At 41.5% G+C, this 24,054-nt stretch overlaps 1 protein-coding gene and 1 long non-coding RNA gene across 16 annotated transcripts in view; one reads left to right on the forward strand and one right to left on the reverse strand.

The window, feature by feature from the left end:
* LOC105431675 (uncharacterized) overlaps window positions 1–24,054 on the forward strand; it is a 94,282-nt gene that overhangs the window by 10,083 nt on the left and 60,145 nt on the right. For 2 of the 15 annotated variants that reach the window (XM_089075588.1, XM_089075603.1), the window contains exon 1: window positions 20,355–20,934. The exons of 8 other annotated variants lie outside the window; for them this stretch is intronic. In XM_089075588.1, the coding sequence (XP_088931714.1) occupies window positions 20,772–20,934 (163 nt within the window). In that variant the 5' untranslated portion in view covers window positions 20,355–20,771. Of the gene's footprint in view, window positions 1–15,564; window positions 16,006–18,393; window positions 18,559–20,342; window positions 20,935–24,054 lie in introns of those variants that run through there. 5 more of the 15 variants (XM_089075630.1, XM_089075624.1, XM_089075554.1 and 2 more) reach the window with 4 other exon arrangements.
* Window positions 4,251–22,861, reverse strand: LOC148938321 (uncharacterized). The gene is made up of 2 exons (XR_016139133.1): window positions 22,334–22,861; window positions 4,251–7,184 (listed from the first exon to the last, which is right to left on the reverse strand). It is a non-coding gene; the product is annotated as an uncharacterized LOC148938321 (long non-coding RNA).

The following is a 24,054-nucleotide window of genomic DNA, read 5'->3' on the forward strand; positions in this document are numbered from 1 at the left end:
GATACTTGCGCGCGAAGTTGCAATAAAATAAATTAGCTTTTAATTTAAATGGCAATATATTCTTCGTAAACGTTTGTATGATTCCCGATACTTGAGACTAATTCTCTTGATTTGCTTTGTAATGTTTTAGAAATATTACCGTTAAAATGAAATGTGTAACAAACGTCTACACATAATTTTGCCGATATTACACAATTATATGAAACATAACTTTGCGTAACTTTGCATTACCTAAGCAATAAACACTTCTTGCTACGGAGAAAATCTAATTATATCAAAATAAAACGTATACGAGTTAGATAAGTAAATACACATTTGTGTCAGAGAAATAGACAGATAAAATGATACGTAACGAACACACATAGACAGAAATCGTGGAGCAAAGTCGAAGATAATTCACGCTATCCGGCTTGTCCGTAGACTGTTTGTCTGTAGACCGATACAGGTATCGATCGTACGATCGAGCAAGAATGCGCAACGCCGATCCCACTCCATTATTACCGGACGACGCGTAACAAAGTCGATGCAAAATTATACATTTGTATACAAATACAAAAACTATCATTAGCGCGTTTACGCCAGTTTCTGCCAAACTGACCACCACCGCGTGGTCCAAGTTTAATTAAATCCGCCGAACGCATTCCATTGCGAAATACAACATTACTCGGAACGTTCACGCAACACTTTTACAGTTGTTCAACAGAAATTTCCACATGCACACCGGTCCGTAATCAGCCATAGATCTGCCACAACGCGATCGACAGGACGGCGCATAAAAGATTAGGAGTGTATTTAACTATTTTTCACGTACGCGCTAATTATACGGCAAGCTTTATATGTTTATGCTCCATATATTTTGTCCTCAATCATAACAATTTTCCGTGATAAATTATAGGGGAGATATTTCTTCCATTAAATTTCGGATCTCACAGAGCTGTTTTGATAAATTGGCATCTACCAGGCTTTTACGACGCTGCTGGCTCTGCTAGCACGTAGAAATTTCTTTTAAAGAAAAATTAATTTCCGGGAGGACGATACACACACACACACACACACACACACACACACACACACACACACACACACACACACACACACACACAGATACCATATTTACGATCTTCAACTGAAAGGCGCTGTCTAAGTCTTTTAAATCTCGCAGATGGCGAACTTGGTAAGAAATTTCAGAATTTCTCTGCGGTTTTTTCGACGAGATGATTCGATCGGCGCAAGACCCAAGTTCGCGAACCTGTTCTTCGCGGACTCGCAGGTTCTTCGTTGGTCGGCGAATTTTGGCGGGCGATGGGCGTATCCGGAAATTCGCCCGTGTGCACCCACTCGCGGTCAGAGTATCGATTCTTATCACGTTTCATTGTTTCGGAGCAAAGACGGGTCACGAGTGACGATTTATCAAGGAGATTATCTCGACTCCGCCCGATATATCGGCTACCGTGTAATCGACTGCCGCACCACGAAAAAAAAATTCCGAGAGAGAGCTTGCTTGCCAATTTTGTCGCGTCATGCCGTCTCATTCGCGATAGAAACTTTGCCACCGTGTTTTAATTCCCGGAAACAGCGTTTTTTACAACCCCTCGAGAAGGGACTTTGCGACCGCTTGAATTTTTATTCGTCCCGAAGAAACGAGAATATGAAAAGAACGTAAAATACGAGTTTATTAGAACACAACTATGGTGGAGGTTTTTAAATTCGATGGAAAAAAAATCTCTACTGTACTTTTACAAGAAAAATTACATTTATGATTACTGAAATATATTTAATTAAAAATATGTGCTCATATAATTTGGGATAATTTACGGGCTGATAAATCTTATCGTGAAGATTTATAAGCTTTTCTATTCTTTTGAGATAAAAGTACCGACAGTTTAAGTAACAATCGTAAAGACCTAAGAGGTACCCATTGTTCTTCGCTCGGAATGTTGAACGACGAAGAGTGCTACAAGACCGGAACTTCGCTTGCATTCATTTCCTTTCGTTCAACATCACCGCGATTTGTTGTCGTGTCGCGCGAGCACTTCACCTTAAGTGAATCACTTAATGGATTATATAAAATATCACAAAGGCCAATGACTTTCTAAGCGTATACTTAGCAATTTTCAGACAAAATTCAAAAGTAGACAGCTATATTTAGCATTAAAGGATCCTTAGAGAACTTAATAAGTTCCGGTCCAATTAGCCAAAAATTTCGTCGCGGAATTGCGAGTCACTTCGTTAATAGTTCCCAATTAGCTCGCGCCTACCGTTATCACTAAATAAATGAGAGAAACCTGCTCTATTTATGAATCTCGGGAGAAAAGTTAAAGTAAAATTTCGTATAAATTAATTAAACGAACTATTTACGTTAGAACTGTAAAACTCAAATATGCTGTTTATGCCGTTAACACCTCGCTCGCGAGCCGGTGAAAACTTCGAGTCGGTCGGGAATCGCTGGGTTTTAGTTTTAGAATTCTCGACGATGTCTCGACTTAATGCGGCTAGGAATCTTTGTCCGCAATGAGGTTGAAAAAGCACGCGGTAAGTGCCTCCTATTAGGAAAACCTACTTCAGAGACGCCAGGCTATCTCCCCGTCTTTCTCATCTCTCGGCAACGTGTGTCGCTCTTTCGAGAGAAAGTACGCCAAGCTCAAAGCTCCCCGATGCGTGACTAACGTCGGGCCGCGAATTGCGTGAAGTTCGATCGATCGCACGGGAGCGATTGGCCGATGCGCCTCTTTTTCAGCCGGATCCGATTACTCTGCGATTTATACTTCCTTCATTGTTCCTCGCGGCGCGCTTTCGCGAGCGCGAGTTCACTTCCGCGCGCGCGAGTACGGGACTTAGACGTGCTGATGCTGCATGATTTCTTCGTTAAAGCACTGCGCTCTGATTGGCACATTGGATGCGTTCGCGCGTGATAAATCAAAATTAATTTAGGAAAAAAGGAATACAAATCTACGACGAAAGTCCAACCTCGTTTGTGTCCTCGATTTTGATTCCTCCAGAGACGGACGAAACGAGAGTTTCTTTATCTACGCGAGAAAGAACGAGAATTCCGCCTGATCTTTGTACTTTAGACTACTTATGTAGAATCGATGTCGCACTTAAATCCGTCCGACGAAACCTAAAATTATTTCTCTGCTATTTCCTAGCGGAATTCAATTTCCTGATATTCCATTTGTCGTTCGACGAGACGCTAGAATGTTGATCTCTCTGCCATGGAGGGAGAGACAACATCCTTGAGATAAACAATTTGAGAGTGACTCGTTGCATCGGAATTCTTTTCGTTGCTTCTCGATCGCTATTTCTAATCTGAGGAAAATCGATTCCGACTCCATCGGAGAATCGGAGTCGTGACCGAAAATTCTGGGACATTCCGTGGAGAACGAAATCCTCGTAATTTCTCCATTTTTTTTTTTTTTTTTTTTTTATTTTAAAGACCGCGTATTATTTTAATATTAAATAGACAGGCACGATTAGAAAGGAAGAGGAAAATTTTATTTTTAAGCGGAAGGTGTTTATTAGTATTCATCGCGTCATCCTTTCACTTCTTCGCTTTCAACGCTTAATTAAATGTTGTACAAAATTGCGACGCGCGTTATGATCGTATGCATGATTTGCAAATGTGTAATTTGAGAGTTGCACGACGAGTGGAAAACGGCGTGCTGCGCGAGGGATGTACGCGGGCATTGTTGGGAATTCTTTTAGGCTGTAATTAGATTCTGTCTGGGACATCGTGAGTGGAAAACTTTCATCTCGATGCCGCGATGATTTATGAATAGCGTACGATAGTGCGTCGCGCACGATATAATTTACAACGGAACCGAATCTATCTTTGTGCGGTTCAATCTCGGCAACTTACAATACGCCGAGGGACTCTCTTCGACCGTTAATTGGCCCGCAACAATGAAATTCTCCTTTAAGAGAAGTCCCTGTTTTCTACTTTGTAACTATGGAAAGGATTCGTTTTGAGTCTTGCGAAAGTAGTCTTGTAGTCAAACGTCAACAGAAGCCGACTTCCGAGTTTCTGTTATTGGTCGAGAAGTTTGAAAAGTTTCTTCTTCGTGAAATTCCTCTCGCGCCACTTCTCGTGGCGCTAATTAAATCTTCAACAATTTCTAAGTTACACAAATCGTGCTTAACAGCGACGAAATTTTAATCTCATAAAATATTTAATACAAATATGTAAAGAAGAGATTCGTAAGAATGAAAGTGACATTAATTTTTATCGTTACATATTTTTATTTCTACACAAATTTTTATTTTTCTTTATGTAATTCTCTCTGTAACGCCTGATGCGCTGAATATTAAAAAGAAATTACATTGCGTAATTTTTTTCGCGAGTCGCAAGAATTTCTCTTGGAATTCAGGAAATTCTGTTACCTGTTGCAAGGAAAAATTTTTTCATCCAAACACGACAATGCACCGAAATCGATCGTTAAGGTCACCGTGGACTGTTAAAAATTCCTCGGTCAGCGATCGGGAGAGAACCGGTTTCTCTCGGCGGTCCAGCACGTGCCCGATGATGAGGTATCGTCGTCACGAGGAAGCGAGACGTCTCTCCTCAATTTATTTCTTACTTTCTCCGTCTCGCTGATCCTTTCACGCCCACGGTGCCACATTTTTATTAGGAACAAACGCTGCGTTTGTCAGTTTGCTGATGGAGAACTGTTCCTTTTACGATGCCCGGCGTCTCGATAACGTAACGGCTTTACGAACATTGCCCCTCGCAGAAATAAAGTCATTTCTCTTACGTAATCATATCTCGCTATGAACTAATCTCCAAGATCTCCAACAATTTAATTATTTTAAAATGGTTTCTAATCTTATTATTTAAAAAAAATAAATCTTAATTTATTTGACCACAAATTATTTCATCATTCCATTCCTCTTTGTATTTATTATTATACATTTTAAAACGATGACAGTCTGAGTGAGCTAAGCTTTTATGCAAATTATTTCCCACATAAAGGATTGGTTTCGCTTCGAGATATAATTTTGAAGCGGTGTTAAATATTTGATCACGGACATTTGGCCGCGATTGTAAATCTATTCGATACGAGGCGAATCGCTGCGGAGCGTAGGGAACAGGGCGGGACAAGAAGATGATCACGAAGGGTGCAGTTAAGGAGAATGGTGATCGGTCGGTCGGTCGGTCGGTCGGTCGGTTGCCTCGTCTTTCAAGCGTGTTGTTTGAGCTGCGGGGGCGAGACAATCCGCCCACATAGTTGCATCGAGCGAGTCGCGTCGCTGTCTCGTTCAGCATTTGCATTTCCTTCCTACCCTTCGCGATCAACAAGAGCTTCGCGAAACATCGGTGTTCGCGATACAACTGACTGTTGCCAGTACCATTCGTACCGATTGTACTCGAAGAAATCAATAATCATGCTGTGGTCACGCTCGTCCTCGGTATACGTGGAATTATACGGAGTGTCTCGTCGACACTGAATAGCGATTTTATTGACAAAAAAGTGCGCTCGGTCATGTAACCGTGACTTCCATTATCATAATCTACTCACATTACACCTTGCAAATAATTGAAAAAGATAAATCGAACAAATCATTTCTCCGTCTTGAAAAATTCAAGTAGCGATCGATTCCTTTAACATGGAAAATTATTTGCGGAATTGAAATATTCTTATCGTTTATATGTTGTGTATTTGAGAATATTTACATTTGTTCCGATGATGTATTGATTTCAGATCATATATGTATATGTAACTTTGTCGTCGGTAATCGCAGTACAGATTCCTGCCGCAGATGCTATGCAGGTTCCTGCCACGAACGGTACGGTAGAAACTTGTAGAGTTGCACCAGCGAATGATAGCCGTCCGGTCGATGCTAACCCAACAGTGGCTGGTAAGCCAGGCTGTCGGGATTGCTTTGACTATCTACTGATACATACGCAATGTCCACGTGATTATTTCAATGCGCTAATTCGACAACATGAATGAACGTTACGCAATTGTTTATGAAATATCACAAGTATTTTACGTTCATTCGAACGAGTTATGCGTCTAAATGGTGTTCGGCATCTATCTTAATTAACGACGTCGGTAGCAATATTCGCTCAACAATTCCATTCCACATTTGCTATAATGAAGTATTCGCCTTATACATCATGATTCATCATTTCCATCAGTTTCCATTTTCATCGCCATAATTAATTGATATTATACGAGAATGACACTGCAGTGTTAATTTTGTTGAAAAAGGGGAGTGAGATAATGCGCGAGGGAATATCGTTGGCATCGCTCGACGTTATGTAATTCCTCCCCCTTCCCCTCACTCTTCCCGCTCTTAATTATGCATAATCTGCAGCATCGAGCTAATTAACTGCAATTTACGGCCGTCTGACGCGAGCACGTCATACACTCGGTGGAAAATCTCGCTGGTCGAGCAGCCACGATGGAGTTCAACTCTTTTCACGCATTTTAATATCGCTCTCTCAATGCGGCTTCCACCGACTGTGTGTTTTAAGAAAATTAATCCCGACCGCTTCTCGATCTCGACCCGATCTCGTTAGCGAGTACTCGCTCAAGTACCACGTGAACTCGATGTTAAAATTATATACCGGAGCTTGCTTTCTCCGCGTGGACGTTTTCTCTTATAGAAGGAAAAAGGTAGGCGTTCCCTTAATGAGATGCTTTTGTTAATTATTTCGCTCTGTAATTAAAATGAACTTGTTTCTCTGTAATCGTTACTACTTGACGCGATACAGAATCGTCACGCGTGTTTGGACGGAGCGTGTTGCTTCCTTTTCCCGTACAAAAATTCGACCGTTTCGATTCTGGCAATTCCGCTAGCGGAACAACACAGTCGTATTGTTTAACAGCACGCATTGTTGTATAAATGGACGACATGGAAAAACATTGACGGTCTGTCGGTCGGTCGGTCGGTCGGTCGGTCGGTCAGCCGATTGGCAATAAAATAAAAATAACCAGCGTTCTATAATGCGACGCTGTTCGTTTTTTTAAAAGGCAGCGGGGAGGGACCCGGCGGAGCGAGAAACAAAAGGTTGCCGCGCGATCGCGATCGAGATTTTTCCGATTCGAGCCGCACACACGGACGAGAGCCTCTGACCTACATTTCAACCGAGGTATTGCTCGAGCTCCATCATCTGGCTCCCGCGTCACTTCTTGCGCCAGCAAGCTGCATCGCGCTCGTTGCACGTCGGGGATTTATTTCCTCTGCAAGAAAGAGCAGAAAGATAGAATATTGCGATGTTTACGACTGGCGAACGGTAGCGGGAGGGAAGAAAAGGAGAGGAGGGAGCTAATCATATTGTCACGGACTCGTAACGTTCAATTGCTATCGCACGCGGAATGCTCGCAGGGCTCGTCCGTCCAATCTTGGCCTAGTTTTCTAATCTGGCCGATTGACTTTGTCAAAATATTCATTTTGTACTCCGACACAATCCGCGACTCGGCAGAGAAATTGTCTTTTCTTCGTCGAATTTGTCAAGCGTTGATAATTATCGCGCCGCTTTCGCTCGATGAGGCGCAATTTGTTCGTCTGTGCGATGAAATTGAAAAATGGCAACTAATTGATCCGCTTCGGATATTCCTCCGCGATTGTCATCGACATCGGTGTACCGCTATATTCATTTCGCTTCGAGCTCGGCACCGAAAAAAGTCCCGTTGCTCGCGCGCCAAATGAATTTTCTTGAAAATATGAATTTCATTCCGACTCGCTCGTTTTTCCTCCGTTCCAATCGTTATTCCGGTCGATGGAATGCAAGGAAAAGTCGATCGATTATGCATACGAGCACGAAAGAAGATATTACGAGACGTTTTCGACTTCTTTCTTCTCGCATATTACATCTTGTGACTTGAAGAAATTATTTCACGCGATATTGCTATCAATGGACGACAATTTTTAAAATGTTATCTTTTGAGACGACGATATTCTATTAGATGTAAAACAATTTGCTAATATTTATATTTTCCGACGAATTTGCCGTTAAGGATTTTTCTTTCTTCGTTACTTAAATATTAAAGAATATTGAGACAATCAGAGGCGGAAGGCGAAAGGCATGAAAGGCTGCGACGAAGGAATTCCCTTCCAAGGACTTCTGGCGAGCTCAATTTCTTTGCAGGTGCGTCGAATGATCTCAGTCTAATGTATCGCGTATGAGTACATACATATCATTCCATGACGCTCATACGATCGTGATACAATCGCTGCAAATCGTTCGACTGTACGATGCAACCGAAGGATTTCTCACGCGATAATTCGTCCGTGAAATCGAACAAAAATATCAGGAAAATCAGAAGAACGCGTTACATTGTGATCCTAAATGCTGTGAGAACAAGCAGACGCGTTATTTTGCACCTTACGGCTTGTTTTTCGTGCTAATTAAAGGCACGACTACGTAATGGCGGGGGCTCGATCACGATCGATTCAAATGATTTCCTTTTTCCCGCTGGAATGGAGAGAGACAGAGCGCCATATGGTTCAATGTAGCATTTACTTTCTCCATTGGTCCTCCACGATTTTACGAACGGTGAAATACCGAATCGCCTTTCGTTTTTCACAATGTCGCGGGATTTATGACAAAAGCGCGGAATGCTAAAAGCGCCTGAGCCGCGCTTTTCCGACTATCGGCCGGTCGATGCCTCCGGCAAGAGAACAAACGGACGACGTGAAAAAGGGATGCGTATAACTATACGCACGTCACAGTGACGAACGCGTTATGGCCGTTAACGAGGCTTTTTCTTACGGCACGAGTGTGCAACACCTCGTGACAGTGTCTCTTCGCAACTTCCACGGTAATTTCCACGGTTCTAATTCGATAGAAGCCGAGTTAAACGAACTTTAAACGCCGCGATTTCCAACGAGACGGCACGAACTTGCGACGGCAAGCCGTGTAACGCAACCGCGCGCGCCGATGTAACGTTATTAATAGAACGGTGAAAATTGAAGTAAAATCGCAAGATCGTAAAATGGAAGACAACTTCACTCGGAACTGGAGTAAAACGTTTAAAGCGCATTGCCGCCGAATCCGTGTTATTGAGGAAAAATCGTGCTGCGCGCAGGTCACGTAAACGTGCGACCCGAATTTACGAGGCCGATAGCATCTTCGAAATGCCTGCAAGTACATCGAAGTTGTGCCGCCTTTACGTGGCGAGAATCCTAAATTTGCAGTTACACGATTTCCTTGCGTGTCGTTTAAACGTCCGCCGTAACGATTAGCGATTTCAAGCATATAAAATTTCAGCCTCGACTTGCCATCACCTTCCCATTGTATCTTATTTTTTTCCACGAGGAAGCTTAACGATTGTAATTTTATAAAATAAAAATGATGTCGATGAAAAATCCACGTAGCTTTTTACTCGGACTGCACGATAAATTACAGAACTAATATTCTTAGTTCGGGAGAAGTGCATTTCCCGTGCAGCTGCGTCGCCTATTATTCTTAGACAGTCTTATTACGAATCAAGTCCACTGATCATACTTATGAATCGGATAATAAACTTTATTTCGCCTTAATAAAGGCCTTTATATTCCGCGACACGGTTGCAAATATATTCCTTTAATTGCCTAGACTTTATACAGCGAGAAAGAGAAATGAGGGGGAGAAGGAAAAAGGCTTCATTCTCCACCGGCTACGCGACGATTCATTTCCGCAAAAGTATTCACGTGCCTTTGTCATATGATAAAAATATTTGTCAGTTTACATTATATGTCTTTAAAATGTTTTTAACATATTTTTATTATTATTGTTGCGAATTATGAATTTATAATTTTATGTATAAATTACATTTTTGAGAAAAATCAGATTATTATGACAGAAAAGATGTGATAAGTCAGTATAAAAAAAAATTTAAATATTAATGGAAGTTTTTTAAAATTAAACTTTTCTCTGATATTTAAATTTACTTGTTTAAATTTTAAATATAAAAAGTTGAAATTTTGCCAAATATGTTGCATGCTATATGCATATTATATCAAATTAATGCAAAGTTTTAAAATGGCTTATCTGTGGAAATCTAATTTATGATCGTAATCTCGAGAGGAAACTAAAATCTCGCAAAAACATCTTGAAAAAGAAACTTGGAGCAATAACAATTAAATGTCAAATGCCGAATCTAAAATGTCGGAATATATCGCACGTTTCGATCAAACCAATTTTACATATTTTATTTTATCGCACGAAGGCGAATATTTCGTCATCGATCGACTGGAAGGTAGTATTATTATAACGAGTTTCCGAAAACGAGGCAGATTTCGGAGAAAGTTACGACGTACGAAAAATAAATATTCATTTCACATTTGTAAGAAAAAAAATATTTTAACAGAAGAAGATTTCAAATTAATGAATAAAACAACAAATGCAAATCTCAGAGATGTAAATCTCGATTTTCGACGCGATTCACGTTAGGTTTCAGAATGCAACTGTTTTATTACACAATTACGAACTGTCTGAAATGAAACTTCCAACACGGAGTTCTCCGGATTGATTCGGTGAATTAATAGGATCCAATCTATCCGATCCTCATTAATCATCCAATATCTCGGACGAAGTCGAATCTCGAGTTACCACGTTTCCATTGAATCTGCCGCCGAGCTTCGGCGGCCCGTCCGTCCGCGCATTGTCACGTTGTGTCGACCGATTCGGAGTTGGGAATTAGCTTCCCGCCCATCTCCGTTATTGTCTTGGATGATCTTCGCCGAGTGGGCGGCGGAGCTCTGTGCTTCTCGCCCACGGTACCTCGAGCGTTTCCAGTCGCCGCTCCGCTCGCACGCTCTGTATTTCTCCGCTCACTTCGTGCAAACCGTGTAGACGGCCTTGCCCGGAGATACACACGCCGACCACATGTCTCTCTCCCTTCCCCCCCGTCCCCCGCCTTCACGATCCGTTTTTCATGTACGCGACCCGCACGCGTGTCATTCGCTCATTATCATCGCGTTTATCCGTTTATCTATCGTTTTGTAATGTTCCGAAATATCACAATGTATTTTCATTCATAATAATTTCACGGCGTATCAAAATTACAACAAACGTGAATTTAACGAGGGAGGAGGGGGGGAGAGGGGAGTACACTTTATCGCGGACGTAACGGAATTAATTAGTTACTCATTAGCGTTTAAATTAATGAGTTGCATTATTGTGGAATCTGTCTTCGTATTGCACTTTTCATTGTGTCAATTCGATTATTGTATCTCTCTCTCTCTCTCTCTCTCTCTCTCTCTCTCTCTCTCTCTCTCTCTCGCTCTTTCGTTCTGATAACGCGAAATCCACGAACGAATAAGATAATCTGGAGTTGATCTACGTGACTTTGTAACCGAATGATCCGTAATATTGTGATCTCTAATGTCAAAACGGCGCGATGGACTCGATGAACAAGCTTCGGTTTCGATGTCGAGATTGCGAACAAATAATCGTGAGAACTCGAGAGCCGGCTCGCTAATATATGGGTCTCTTACTTCTCAGCTCCGCTAATCCGACATCTTTCGAATTTGCGATTACTTTCTCATCCATCACATCTCGTGCGGACGTGCGGATTGCGTATGCGTTTCTAAAAGCAAGCGTATAAATCGAAGGATCTCTCGTGAATTAGCGTTGCATTAGCGACGATTGGCTTATTGCCTCTCGTACGTTGAAAAAAGAGCAAACGAGGCTGAGGATGAAATTGTAAAAAAATTTATCCAGACATCGATCGCGGGATCGATAGGGATAATTGTTTCGAGATCCTAGATTATTAATTAAATTCTTGCACTTTTTATTCAATTGAAAAATTGTAACCCGTTAGGAGTAAAAAGACTTTCACGTTGCAACAATGTTGCGCTGATGAATAGAACGCATTAAAAAGAGAATTTTCAACTTTTTATGCTTATAGAGAGAATGATCCTCATTTCCGTCCAATTATCGGGAAAGTCGACGAAATGATTCTCCGCCGGCCGCCGGTCGTTGCAATCAGCCTATTTTACCCGCGAGTGGAATGTAAATTTATGTTTATTTAGAAAAGTTCTATTTCACGATGGTAATATACCAAAGCGTGGCATGGTTATTGGTTCCCGATAAATGTCGGCGCGCTTGCGACACGCGGCCGATGCGGGTCACTTTTTCCACCACATTGCGGCATTAACCGGCCGTATATCGACCTTTATTTGGCATAACGCATTCCGCGGAATACATTTTCCGACGATTTAAGAACTGGTCGCTCGACTTTTACGGTCAGCGGCGGCATGGCAAAAGGCAAACGCGGAGGAATCGAACGGAACGAGTTTGCATTCGCGTATAAAATCGTACCGCCGATAGAAAGTGTATTCCGATACCTACGTAGTAATAACGCGTGTATATTCGCGTTATAAAACGACGAATGGAGTCGTCGGCTGTAATAATCGGGAAAACGCCAGAGCCGCAGAAGAGGGACGTGAGTGACGTAAAAGGGATCGAGTCGCTATTAATTCCGCTTAAAGACCCGACACGAGGGAAATATTAATACCATCAGATTCGCAGGTTTTATATAATATTGTTTAGAGATGCGCGGCGATTCTTCTAATAAGTTTCCTCTATCTCTCGGTTATTCAACACTTTCTTATGTCAATTATTTATTCATAAATTATTCATAGCTCGGTCGTGCGATCTTCCGCGTGAAAGTGATGGAATGGATGTTTTTATCGCGGATATTTTCACAGTGCTCGAAAATGACGGCCTTGTCGAGGGCCAATTAGAGAAACGGGAAAGGGCATCTTGGTTCTCAGTCATGTAAAACATTTTACCGTTTTGTTGTCTGAGGACCGTAACGCCTGACACGCTGCTTCGAGATGCAATTTCACATGTGCCGTTGCATCCTCGATGCATGACGCGCAGCTTGGTAGTCATGTCGCCGAGTTTCTGTTAAATTGAATGCTTGCGCACCGGTAGCGATCTCGATTATTGCACTTCCACCTACGACTTCCATTTCCTTTGCACGCTGTCCGAGTTTCCTGTTTACACCTTTTTTTTTTCATCTTTACTAACGCCTCTGTTTACTGACGCGAAGATAAGAAAAAAGATGCAACAGGAAATTCGAAAGATGGCCTTCGGATATAGTCGCTAATGGACAGTCTCTTTAATCGCAAAATTTTCACAATTTCCCTGACGCGCAATTTTTTTAATCTTAAAATCATAAAAAGTACAAGTCGCAATAGATATATATATCTTGGAAAATATTCTGCCGTAAGGCGATCGTTATTCGGTCAATAAGAAGCAGCGATTTCAGCGAGTATCGTCACGTAATCACGCGGTGCGTGTCTAAATTGAAAAGCATTGCCTGATTCCTAATACTATTTCACATTCGACGATTGCACAAACAACTTATTAAAGAAATCCGAAGTAACACTTTAGGCTCTTCGTAACTTGCGTACACAACCGCGTACAAACTTCTGGCGTACAGGCATTTTCTAATTACTTAATCCTGATAAAGTAACGCATTTTTTAAATTGAAATGTAAATAAAAAATTAGCTTTCACTGTTACATCAATATTAAATAAATTTAATTTTCATTGTTATTTTTCTTATTTGTAAATTAGACTGCGTCTTCCAGTTTTCCTCATTTATCACTTATTAATGTTTTCGTTGCATTGTTTAATATTATATTGAGTTCAAGTCCATGAGTTCATTAACGTGTGAATCAGTCATCCCCGCAAGAATAGCGCACTTTCATAATGTCATCTCTGCAATGCCATATTTTAATTACAATGGTTCATTCATCTTTCTGTTTAAAACGAATTTATTTGCTTAGATTGTGCTATATGCAATTTGATTCTATATATTAAAAAATATTCGTGTTTCTAAATTTTTTATATTTTATTTTTTATATTTTATATTTTATAGGAAAGAAATTTTACTTCTTCAAAATACCTTTTTGAATATATTTTATTGTTACAATTATTATTAAGATACAAATTTTATATATATTTAATCTTAATTAATATTTTTGATTATATATGTTTTAAAAAGTATTCGTTTGAAAGTTAATAAAAGGAATACTCACTGTTATAATTTCATATTGTAATTTCGTCCCGAGAAACGATAAAGGAACAATCTCGTTTCTTTTTCCGCATTTTAGAGCAACCGGTCCTTCGGCTTGCAAGATAAAAATAGTCTCGAATTAGAATTTTAAATGCATAACCCCATTGGCGATTCGCGAGAACGAGGATTAACGACTCGAAGTTTTGCATCGCGACAGGAAACTTCCTAATGGCTCTTTTACGGGGACTTGCCAGGCACCGATAGATTTCGCCAAGTTTACACCACGCCAGGATACCCGTTATTTTCCGCGGCGTCGCCGCTAATTACTTAGCTGGCTTTACGCCGCCACCCTTTGATGTCTACGAGAACCCGTTATTAAACCGCAGCATTGAGATATGTATCTAGCTTGGAAATTAGCGTATCGTGAAATGGATGAGCATTCGATTTACGTTTTAGAACTCTCGATTTCAATTCAGTTCGTAAGATCCGCAATCGAGTTAAATTGTTTCGCGCGTGATGTGACAACAGAAACAATTTTGCGGCATCTAAAATTAATTACTTCATAAATATAGTTACACTTCATAGCTACGGTAATTATATTTTATAATTACGGTACTATATTTTGTAATTGAAAAATTAACAAACTTGAAAATTTTAAGGCTTTGTTTTCCTAACCAACGTGTTTCCAAACCAATTTGTGACTGTCAGAAGTTTACACATTTCAAAATTTTCAGCATACCAAAATGAGATACTGCGCAGTTTTCTGATAGTTTGAAACTGGTTTGATTGTGTGGGAACAAACTCTTGATTTAAATCTGAATTCGAAATAATAAAAAATAAAAATGGATCTGAACAACTTCAATAAAACAAAAATAAAACAAAAAATTGAAAAATATTTTTAATAAAAGACAAATTATATATTTTTTAAATAAAAATAAAAAATAGCTTTTGATGATATTTTTATGATGAATGTACGAAACTAAATTTATTGTTTTTTCAAAAATTCATTCATTAGACATTGCTAATTAAAAAAAAAGAAAATTTTCGTTAAAATAAAGAACGAAATCGAGTTTTGAGTAAATCTAAAGGATACCTGAAATAAAGAGCTCTCCTTTAAAAAAGGATGTATGGCCATCGTACTTATAGCACACTCGGCGCAATTTACATACACACATTATTGTCGGGGAGAAAGTTTGCAGGTTACTTCAAAGTGTCTCCCCTCGACTTCGGCGATCGACGGCGATCAAGCCTGATGCTATGCGTGTCGGTTGCATCGCGCCACGACATTGCAAGGTCGCCCGGCCGCGAAAGAGCGCCGGGACGAGAATACCGACGTTGCATGACGCATAAATCGCGTCGAAGGCACGACGCAACGTCGTGCCGCGCTGCGCAAGATGGTTGTCAGGTCGGGACAAATCTCTTGCGTAAGCACCTGGTGTGCTATCGACGACGCGCGATCCGCGATGCAAATCAGTAGCCGACACCTTAATGGCTCGCGTTACGGTTGCGACCGCGACGCGTAAAATTGTGCTTATTGTTGCCTCACCACGACCTGTCTCGTCGTTGCCTCTGGCAAGAGGCTCTTGCCACAGTCGTGGAAATACCACTGCTCGAGCGTCCCGAGAGCACCGATGTCGGAGAAGAAACGTGATGGAAGAACAGGGATCTATCGAGCCGTCTATCTAGCGCGTTTACTCTTTCCGTTTCGCGCATCGTGTTTAGAATCTTAATCGAGTCCCGCTGTTACTCGGAAACATTTGGCTTACTCACGTCCGTCGTCTTCGGCACCTACACACGGCTGCCACGTGCGTCACGTCGAATTTAGAACGGCTTGCCGGATCTGGTTTACAAACCGTGTTTCCGAGGCGCGCGAAAGAACGAGCGTGCCCGTAAAATTTTCCATTCATTGAGCAGCCATTCAATGGCGCGGACGCGCCAACAACTTCTTCCATTCGTACAATACTCTTATTCTTCTCGCAATTGGAGCTTACCGAATCACCGCTTCGCGGCCTTTTTTCCCCAACTTCGGCCGTGCCGCCTTCGCGAAGGTATAGTTTTGTGGAATAACGTGAACGAGGATGCCGCGTCCGACCGGAGAAGAAATCGCGAGTTGTTTTAGGCGGCTCGTTTCTTCCGAGCTTTTCTAAACTCCGGAGAGCACTTCCTCGCTTTCTCCATTCACGGTCATTACCGACGCGATATGCAAGTGTTGCATTATGCGGCTTTGCTCACCAAGTGCGTATCGAATGTACATATCCAAGTACTTCGAACACTGTTTCCTCGGAATGCATTTCCCTTCCACGTGATCGAAATTGTGTGTTTATTTTATACGCAAGTACAAAAATGTTTTCCGCGGCAGTAAATTTACTTTTATGACGTTTAAGAACGATTTACGGAGAGGTAGATGCCAAGTGCCTTATTCTCTATACCTGGCGGCGACACGAGATTTGAGAGGTGCACGTGGCCAAGCTGGTTCTCCATGTATTTTGTGGAACGTATCGACGAAGTCGGAGAGCCCGCGATCAGGGTCGTTACTTACAGTCGCTTCGACTTAACGAGTGATTTACGACTGCTACGCTCTAACACCTCTCCCCAAGAAGGGAAGAGAAAAAGAAATATTGTTGCTACCGTAATACAGTCGATCCGATAAAAACGCTCCCTCCCGCCCTCCCTGACTACATCATCGCTGACAAATTGCCAAACGCACTCTACACATATTGATTGTACATATTGATTTTCGAGCTCGATGTTACACGAAACGCTCGAACAAATAGTGCACACGTGTTAATAGTGCACCGCGATCTTTCGACCGAATTTGATTCTTTTGATTCCAGTTCATATGGCAATTGCGACAACGTTTATTTTCGCCTCCGATCAATTTCATAGATCGTGTATACATTATATCTCTTCTGTGGCGGGTAAAAACAAACGCGGTGAGAGAGAAATAAAAATAGAGCAAATCGTAATTGTTTTTTCGAAATGGGAAAAAAATTTGTAAAAAAGGAAAAAAGATTAATCGAACGCTTCGTTGATGAAAAATTTAATGTAATATTTGTTCTTCCGCCGCAATTACGACTGGTTAACAAAAGATCTGTTACAATTTATTTATGAGATCAGCGTAGATCTTCGTTAGATCGATCCTTGAACGGTTGTTACTTTACGGATGATTTACGGCGTTCACGGGCGACCGCCCTTCGTTCACGATTACAAAGATATCGGCGATATACCGATGCAATGCTGAAACGAGTATCGTCGAAGCGTGAGCAGATTATGGTATCGACGTTTCGCGACCCTGAAGAGGAAGATTCCGTCTAGAAGTCATAGTAAAGAAATACGCCGCTGGTTAGAATTCTTTGTTAAAAATTGTCTGATTTTTTATTCCTGAAGATAAAATTCAAGATTTTCCTCTATCCGAAGAGTTCAATGAATTTCTCCCTAGTCGAAGAACGAAAATCTAGTTGGAAAATACTGAAGGATAATGAAAAATAGAATTCTTGTAAAGAGATAAAAATTAATTGGACTTTAAGTAATTAATTAAATAAATAAAATAGTAGAATTGCTAACTGTTAATCGAGAGAATGTCTATAGCATCGCCTTTTAAGGCCGTTTTCGTCATTCCTCGACTGCCGTTTTATACACTCCGTTGCTTGCAGAGCTCCGGCATAACCATAAGCGGTCAGTCGACGAATCGTCAGCTGACTTTTGATCAGTCTTTATTACTTGACTTTTAATGTGGAACTTGATTTTAATTTAATAATAATAAATATTTGCCGATATTTTCAAGAATCTTGCTGTTGTGGTCTTCTTATTGGAGCATAGTGAAAGTAGAAGGGCATTTACACTTGCATTCTAAGCGTTACGTTTATCGGCAACGGACCCAAATTAGGCGTGAAAGTCTTCTCACTATCTTGCTAACATTCATTATTATTAATAAAAAATAACTAATAATGTACCGTTTCATTTTTAATACATGAATGGAGGGGTTTCCGTATATCGTATTCATAATTTTAATCATGCGAATATAATTCAATTTGTATGCTTTTTAATTTTAGATAGTTTTTTTTTTCAGTTTACTTTCCGCCTTATTATTTACTTTGCCTTTGTATTCAGTTTCATTTTCTTATCATATATTTTATGTGTTCCGGTTTCAATTTTTTTTCCTTAATTTTAGATTCAGATTAAGCAGCATTTTTGCTGATATTTCGCACTTTTTAATCGTGCAACTCGTATTCAGTGTTCCGTTTTCATAACTTTGCGATCAATTTTCCTATAGTGTTACCGCATAAAATAAAAATTAACAAAATCTTCATCATTATTATTATATTTTTACCATTTTCAAAATCACGAATAATAGTATCGAGTATTCCGTTCCTCGGAATTCCAAAAGATTGCATACGTATCCGAGATGAATCTGGGTAATACCTGAACTACTACAGGAATTCGAAGCGCTACTCTATATTTCGCCTCGGCTGTTACGCGATCCGCCTCACGACTGTCTCACGTTGCACCCGTTTCGCAAAGACGTGCATCGGCAGGTATAATACAGGTGTTTTCCCCACTCCATCCGGCGACAAACGGCAATGCGAGGCACCTTACCGAAGGTAAGAATACACCTATCCGCGTGGTACCTGCGGAGCGGGACGCGGCCGCGAGTGGGAGACGAGCGCGAAAAGAGAGAGCGAGAGGCACTCGGCGCTCGCTCTAAGGAGGGACCCACCTGTACCTCTTCCGAGCGAGTCAGTCACACACTTGGGCATGTTCGACTTGGGACGCGCTCGTTCGTGCTCGTCGTTAAGCGATATATATATATATATATTGTCGCGGCGGTCACGTACGATGCACGTCTCGGCGGAATGCGCGCGTGCTTGTGCGGGATGACGTCGTGACTCGTCCTTGAACGAAGAGAAGATTTGCGACTCCCGGGAGAAAAGGGAGAGATTAATTTAAGGTCCCGCGGGATCGTCGAACTTCCTCTTCCTTGGTGACGTGTGCGCGTTCCACGGTGAAATCGCCGGTGATCCGGAGCACCGAGTGAGAGTGCGCGCGCCGAGTGCTTTTGTTATATCGAGTGCATTATTGTGCGGAATGCAACGTGGGCTGCGCGTTGCCGCGGCGCGTTGCGTGTTGCCGCTGTCCCGGAGTGCGCGATTTGCCGGCGGAAAAGGAAAAGTTGCACGGGGATTTCTAAATGTGCGAGGTCGTAAGCCATGGTGAGCGGGCGCTTCGACGAATCCGAGCTGTCGACTCTTGAAAAATCGGCGGCGCTTCGCGACTTACGCGCGCGGTACGATCTTACGTTACGCTCTCGCCGATCGAATTTTTTTAACCGGTTAGTCCGGATCGAGAGATCGATCGAACGCGATCGCCGTACGCGCGCGGCCGAGGATTCGGTTAATCGCGTAAAAATGTCGCGCGTTGAAATTACGCCACTCGGAATTCGGCTCGCATGCAGAAAGTCCTTTAAAGAAAATGTCAGCTTTTCCATCCTGCAATTTTTAATCTAGATGCAAATCGAATGGAAGTTCGATTGGCAGCGAGATTGAACACTGTGACATAAACGGCAAGTTTATCTTTGCGCAGTGACATTTACAAAAAAAAAACCGATCGACAATGTGCATTTAAAACTTCCGCATGTTTTAAAATAGAATAGAATAGAAAATAGAAATGATTGGTTTGATATGTTAAGTCTTGTTTTACTTCTCAATATTCGGATTGAAATAAAAATAAGATGAATGAATCGATAGTTTGTAAATATTCTAGAAATTCCATATCTAGAAATCAGAATTCCTATTGAGATATGTAATAGGACAATTTTATCTTCGCTCTTTAATTCTTCGAGAGGCTACTTAATACGTATTCTATTATTAGCCGCGAATCTTGCCGGATGTGTTCATCGATCAACTAAAATCACATCGAATCGATTAGCTTGCGCATAATTAAACGAATATGTTTATCGTCGTGATGTTTATGCGTCATCGAATTTATCAATCTTGATTACTGCGTAAGCTGAATTCTATGTGAACGTCGATGATCCCTCATCGATAATCCCGAGTTTCAAACGCGCTTCAGCGCAAGTTATCTTCCGCCGAACCAGATTAATTTTGACGCTGACGTAATGCGCGATCACGAGTCCCTGTTAAAAAAAAAAAAGCGTTAGTCATGATCTCGAAACGTCACGCGTCATGTTATTTTTTTCTCTCGAACCGATTGAAATATCGTGTCACGGTGACAGTATTACCGGTGTGACACCGATCGCCACGTTGTTAGTAGAATAATAAAAAAAAACCTTTGAAAACCTGTCAACTCGGAAATTAATGATCCTAATTAAAATTTGTCCGTCTACACCGAACGTTGCAGCGGACGATAAATTAAATAATTGCGCAAGAACGCCGGCGGTGGGTGATTACGCGAGCATCGATCCTCTTGCTCCATTCGGACGATACCTTTCGCTTTCGACGGCGATTCGCTCGCGACGTACGAGCGTTTAATCAGCCGTGCGCGGGGATTACTTCGTTAGCTCCAAGTGCAACGTTTATCGGCTGTAAACGAGAACGGCGAAATAACTCGGCGGCAATTGGGTGCCGGTGCAGGCAGCCGAGTGGAACCTTCTCTCGCTGAAGCATCCCCTGCACCTCCCGGGAATTGTCTACAGCCGAGGATTTTATACGTTCCGCGACGTGAATAACATCGTTACGACGTAACGCCGTAAGAGCGGACGTCATGCCGGACGAGGATCGCTCGCGTTTCCACTCGGGACGTTGCACGAGACGCGAACACGTGTGCTGACGCTGACGACGGCTGAGGCTTAGATGATATGGGAGCCGGCAAAATGAATAGAGAGATTCCCAGCAGCACCCTCGCGACCTTGAGGGGGATCCTGGTGAGCTCGTTGTCGAGGGAGAACCTCGGCCCGCATGACCTTCCCGTTCACGAGCATACGAGGCATCGACCGCACAGAAAGGTGCACTTTTACGAAGGTAAAAATCCACGGAAATAGAAACCATTTTGAGATAATGATCGAGTATATTTCTGCGAATAAAAAACGTGCGCTACCTCTTTTTTTTAATACAGAGTAATTTGCGTAATTGTTTGACGATCCTTCATATTTTATCTGCGTATTTCACTACACGGGTATTTTAATATCTTTTTTTTTTTTTTTCTTTTTCTTTTTTCTTGAACGACTCACGGACGTAATAATTTTGATCAATCAGGATCACTTCGAGGTAGCAGAATCCAATTTACATACGAGGCGATTCAAAGTTACGAGGGCCTGATTGCACGGGAGCGCATTAAGTTCCCAACATTGAGTGCATCCACACGTTGCATTCCCCCATCGCGATCGTGCGATAATTTAAATATAAACGGAGGAAGTGGCACGCCCATCGGCCGATGACAATGTTGATCGATTATACCCCATGCGATTTTTATATACCATAATCGTTTATGAGACGGATATAACGAGCGGATTCCCGGTCGTTTCGTTTCGCATCGAGTTAAAATAATTACTGGATTGTAATTCGGCCAACTTTTAAATCGACGAAAAGTACTGATTTAATTAACAGCCGCACTTCGCCTGGAACGAAGAAACTCCTGAATTTTTATGAAGCGATTTCATCTAAAAAAAAAAAAAAGAAGAAAAGAACGTAAAATTATCGTTGCGAATGTGTTTTGAAAATTCAGTCGAAAACTAATTTCTTTCCTCTTTCGTTTACATGTATGTTCAAATTAATGTTAAAAAATGTCGAATTGACTATGCATTGAGCGATAAATGGTGGCTCACCTTCGACGTGCGATTCAAGGAAATATCTTTCAGTTTGCACACGTTTCATTTACGAGAGACATTGTAACTTAACTTAACTAGCAGCTGACAGAACGCGACACGGTGATTTTCTCGGATATAATTGACTCGCCTTAATGAATGGTCATAATGAGGTCTCGAGAGCGTTTCGCGACAGAAACTTCATTCGGTACACGAATGGATTTATTAATTGCGTTGAAATATCTATAATTCTGTGGCCAGCTTTCATTTTCTCGCGCAAGAACGTTATAGCGGTAGAAACGTTATTACATCGAACTAGTTGCATTAATCACTAATTTTAATATTTACCCTGTATTTTAGCGATAATATGTTATTGAACGTCTATTACTGTGAAACGTGAATCAATTTATTATATTGATACGTTCTGTATACGAAAAGATCTGTTGATCTACAAATCTGAAAATAATTTTGGCCATTACTTATTAATTACGCAGAATATTCAAATCGAAATATTCGCAAAGTATTCTATTATTATTCTGAGCGTTCTAGAAATTATTTTTGGATCTGTAAATGTCAAATCTTTAGACACACTTTAACTATTCTGTCTATACACTTACATTATTCCAAGAAGAAAGAGCCATTCGAAGTTTTCCGGTTTCTTCTCCGAAAAATCTCTCTCTCATTGTAGAAAGAAATTCAGCATACGGACGGGCAAATGTTCTCATCGGCGGAAATGCGCGACGGAGAGACGCGTAAAATAATGCGACTTCCTTACGAGAAGCGTGGAGAAACTACGCGCGATCTAACGCCACACAGACAGCTGGATGTTCCATAAGATAAGAATCTCGCGACGCGTTTCTCGTTAAGCGCATTAAATGCCGGCTTAGGAAGCGACGCCGGGCGGGTTGCAACCGCCACTTCATGGCCGTTCTGGGAACGATCATTTCCTCGACGGCGAATCTCCCAGACAATTACCGCGCACGCCCTGCTCCGTGACTAATAGATTCCGTTGGTGTCACGCGCTGAAAAGTACGCGCTCCCGAAGGGACGGAGGGAAGGGGGGAGGGGGGAGGAGACGGGTCGCGCGGAATGTGCGACAATCGTCCGCGGAGTTCCGGCACGGCCGCCGATTATCTCATCGAGAAGCGGATACGGTCGGCGATTGGAGTGTCGTCACGTGCTCAGGACGACCCGCACGTAAAACGCGTTCGACGAAGGAACGTGACGCGGGGACGCGTGACGGCACGCGTCGACAAAAGGCACCCGATCGATAACGGATAAGGCCTCCCTTTGGGGACACTTAATTTTTATCCGTCGTCGATCGCGATTCCCGCGAGACGCGCGTGTATCGTCAGTCGCGAGTCCATTAGCGAGTCTACGCGAACAGGAAGCGTCACGAAGGCGGGGAAACAGCCGACATGGGTGCGGGATTCTCCGTGATTGTTAATTACGGGATAAATCAATCCCCACGCCCCAATTAATTGGCTCGTCGTCGTTCGCATTCACGCGGGTTTGCTCTTTCTCTCCGCCATTTTCGTTAATTTACGATTACGCGAATTTACGATCTAGACACTCTGGCTCCCCTTTTGGCGGAAGTCCTAACTCCCTCTAACTGGACGGCAGCAACTTCATTTTCGACTTCCATTTCCCCAAAAGACTGCACTTTGAGGGCTTACTTCTCATTAACGTTGCCACATAGATGGTAACACAATAATAATTAGATATTGTTGATAGAACTTATATCTACGAAAATCCTCTGCTAAATTCTGATTACATTGATTACATTGATTAAAAATATTAAAATTATAAAAATAAATTGTGTATCTCCAAGATAAAAAAATGCGAGATTTATATATATCTTTCTTTGCTGCACTAATTGCAAATATCATTGATAATATCGAATGGTTGGTTAACAGAAAAATAAAGAAATTAAAGGAAAATAATTCAGAAAATATTGACGCGTGACATTTGCTTAAATCAATATTTAACGTAATCATAACAAAATTTATTAGGAGATTATTGCACACGTGACGATATGTGTGCTTGCAGCATCAGTTTACATCGGTTGAGGATCAATAATTTCCATCACGGGTCGCTGATTGTCAACACATGGATCATATACCAATATATCAATATACCTCGAAACTAGAACAACCAATATGATCCCGTTTTTTGCCTGAGAACGGAAACAGATACTTAATATATCTATTACGTGTTACAGGATGTTTGTTATTTTTATCTTGCAGTTGAAGAATGTAGAAAAATGGGTTGTTCAAATCTCAGCACTTCAATATCTCGTCATCTTAAAAAAAAAAAAAAAACAAAAAAAAAAAAAAAA

Source organism: Pogonomyrmex barbatus, unplaced genomic scaffold (genome assembly GCF_055798465.1).
Source record: "Pogonomyrmex barbatus isolate J1 unplaced genomic scaffold, ASM5579846v1 scaffold1, whole genome shotgun sequence".
Lineage (NCBI taxonomy): Eukaryota > Metazoa > Arthropoda > Insecta > Hymenoptera > Formicidae > Pogonomyrmex > Pogonomyrmex barbatus.